At 42.3% G+C, this 2803-nt stretch overlaps 1 protein-coding gene and 1 non-coding gene across 2 annotated transcripts; one reads left to right on the forward strand and one right to left on the reverse strand.

The window, feature by feature from the left end:
- Nucleotides 1-225: 225 nt before the first annotated feature.
- Nucleotides 226-2766, forward strand: LOC140966992 (uncharacterized; the record flags this gene model as incomplete). Its single annotated transcript, XM_073427318.1, has 1 exon — nt 226-2766. A coding segment is annotated over one exon (2541 nt), but the record flags the coding sequence as incomplete, so codon positions are not given.
- On the reverse strand, nt 733-839 carry LOC140966993 (small nucleolar RNA R71). Its single transcript, XR_012173482.1, has one exon. It is a non-coding gene; the product is annotated as a small nucleolar RNA R71 (small nucleolar RNA).
- Nucleotides 2767-2803: the final 37 nt, after the last annotated feature.

Below are 2803 nucleotides of genomic sequence, written 5' to 3' on the forward strand. Positions count from 1 at the left end.
TTAAATAATTACTCTTCGTGGGATCGATATCTGTACTCAAACCAGCACTTAAACTTGACATCGTATACTTGCGATAGTGAAAATATGCAACAAGTTTTTGGCGCCGTTGCCGGGGAGTAAACTATTTAATTGCATATTAATATCGTTACTAATTAGTCTTGACTTTAATTTAGAGTTTATGTTATTTATTTATCTTGTTAATATATAATCTTCTCTGTTTTGCAGTGCATGCGAAAATATCAAAATCCCGACTTGCTGATTTTTGATCCGGAAATCGAAAGAACTGACAGGAGATTAAGGAAGGCAAGGAGAGAGGAAATTAAAGCAATGGCTGAAAACAGAGAAAATCAAAATGAACTCCCGAGAGAGGTGCCAATCCGAGAACATTTTCGTCCTGTCATTAACGCTCACTACTCTGGAATAGCTCGCGGAACCATAGCTGCTAACAACTTCGAGCTAAAGCCTGCACTCATTAACATGGTTCAACAGAACCAATTTGGAGGAGCAGTCACTGCAGATCCTCATCTTCACCTCAGAACTTTTCTAGAGATCACGGACACGGTAAAAATTAACGGCGTTTCTGATGAAATTATTCGATTGCGCTTGTTTTCGTTTTCTCTTAGGGATCAAGCAAGGAGTTGGCTCCAATCTCTACCTTTGGGAAGTATTACTACATGGGCGGATTTGGTTACAAAATTCCTGTCAAAGTACTTTCCTCCTGCCAAGTCTGCCCAGCTGAAAATAGAGATCACCAATTTCAGGCAGAAGGAACTCGAAGTGTTATATGAAGCTTGGGAGCGGTACAAAGAATTACTCAGGAAGTGTCCGAATCATGGATATGCAGATTGGGTGCAAATCGAGTTATTTTACAATGGTTTGGATGGGCCAACTAGAGGGAACGTGGATGCAGCCGCCGGAGGTACTATTTTTTCTAAAACACCTGATGAGGCTTATGAACTGCTTGAACAGATGACCATTAACAGTTATCAGTGGCCGCGTGAGAAATCTGGATCAAGGAAACCTGCTGGGTTGTATGCCGTAGACCCGATCACATCACTTACTGCACAAGTTTCGGCACTGACAGCACAGATTGCAGCGATGAACAAGCCAGGTCAATCTATGTTTGATGTAGCATTGGTGACTGCTGAGGAAGAGCCAGTTGTGGAGGAAGCTCAGTATATCAATAACAATTGTGGCTATGGAGGTTATCGAGGTAATCCTCCCCCTAATACATATCATCCAGGTTTGAGGAATCACGAGAATTTCTCCTATGCAAACAACAAAAATGTGTTGACTCTACCACCGGGGTTCAACACACAACAGGGTGAAGGAAAGCCATCTTTTGAGGATCTGGTTGGGACGTTTGTGACTGAGTCTGGGAAAAGAATGGCTAGAACCGAGTCTCGTCTGGATAACATGGAAACACACATGGGAAATATGGGTGCGACGATGAAATCATTGGAAACACAGATTGGGCAACTAGCCAATGCTTTAAAAGATCAGAACAGAGGACAGTTTCCCAGCAATACGGAGGTGAATCCTAGAGAGCAATGCAAATCTGTCACATTGAGGAGTGGCAAGGAATTTGGAATTCCAGAGCCGGCTGAAGAAAGTCTAGAGACTCTTGTTGAGGAAGATGATGGAAAGGGTGTAAGTGTTAGAGAAGAGAAAGTGGAGGAACCCAAGAAGGTGCTTGAGCAGCAACCTCTGCCAATGGTGAATCTTCCATATCCACAGAGGCTCAAGAAGAAAGGGCTGGATGATCAGTTTGCGAAGTTCTTGGAAATCTTTAAGAAAATACACATCAACATCCCATTTGCCGATGCATTGGAGCAAATGCCCAATTATGCTAAGTTCATCAAGGATGTGATGTCCAAGAAGAGGAAACTTCAAGAATTTGAAACCGTGAAGCTAACCGAAGAGTGCAGTGCCATACTCCAAAGGAAACTACCGCAAAAACTCAAAGATCCAGGGAGTTTTACTATTCCTTGTGTTATTGGTGGTTCTAGAGTAAATAGAGCTTTGTGTGATTTAGGTGCTAGTATTAATTTAATGCCTTTTTCTATTTACAGGACCTTGGAGCTTGGCGAGGTGAAACCTAGCACTATTACTCTGCAGCTAGCGGACAGATCACTTACATATCCACGAGGGATAGTGGAGGATGTGCTGGTAAAGGTAGACAAGTTCATATTCCCTGCTGATTTTGTCATTTTAGACATGGAAGAAGACCGGGAGACACCACTTATCTTTGGAAGGCCATTCTTGGCCACCGGAAAAGCTTTGATTGATGTGCACAAGGGCGAGCTCACATTGAGAGTAGGTGGAGAGGAAGTCATATTCAACATCTACAACACCATCAAAGGACCAAATGAGGTAAGTACTTGCAATAGTATTGATATAATTGATTCATGTGTATCTCATGTTGGTGCAGGTAGGATGACGAAAGACTCTTTAGAGAGATGCTTGTTGGAATCAGCTTCTACAGTGGATGAAGAGGACTGGAATGTGCGAGAGGAGTTACTTGCTCTCAATACATTGCCTAAAGTAAAGATTGATGCTCAGCATGAAGAGTTACTTGAAGACGCAAGCAAAGAGGTACCAAAAGCGTCCCCTGAATTGAAGGACTTACCGAGTCACTTGTGCTATGCATTCCTAGATGAGAGTTCATCTTATCCGGTAATTATATCTTCTGCTCTTACTATTGATGAAAAAGATAGGTTGTTGAGGGTGTTGCGAGAATTTAAATCTGCTNTTCCAGATTTTTAAGGCAAAAACAACTGCTGCTAGCTCTAGATCATGCGTA

The sequence above is a fragment of the Primulina huaijiensis genome, unplaced genomic scaffold (assembly GCF_012295235.1).
Source record: "Primulina huaijiensis isolate GDHJ02 unplaced genomic scaffold, ASM1229523v2 scaffold21199, whole genome shotgun sequence".
Classification (NCBI taxonomy): Eukaryota; Viridiplantae; Streptophyta; class Magnoliopsida; order Lamiales; family Gesneriaceae; genus Primulina; species Primulina huaijiensis.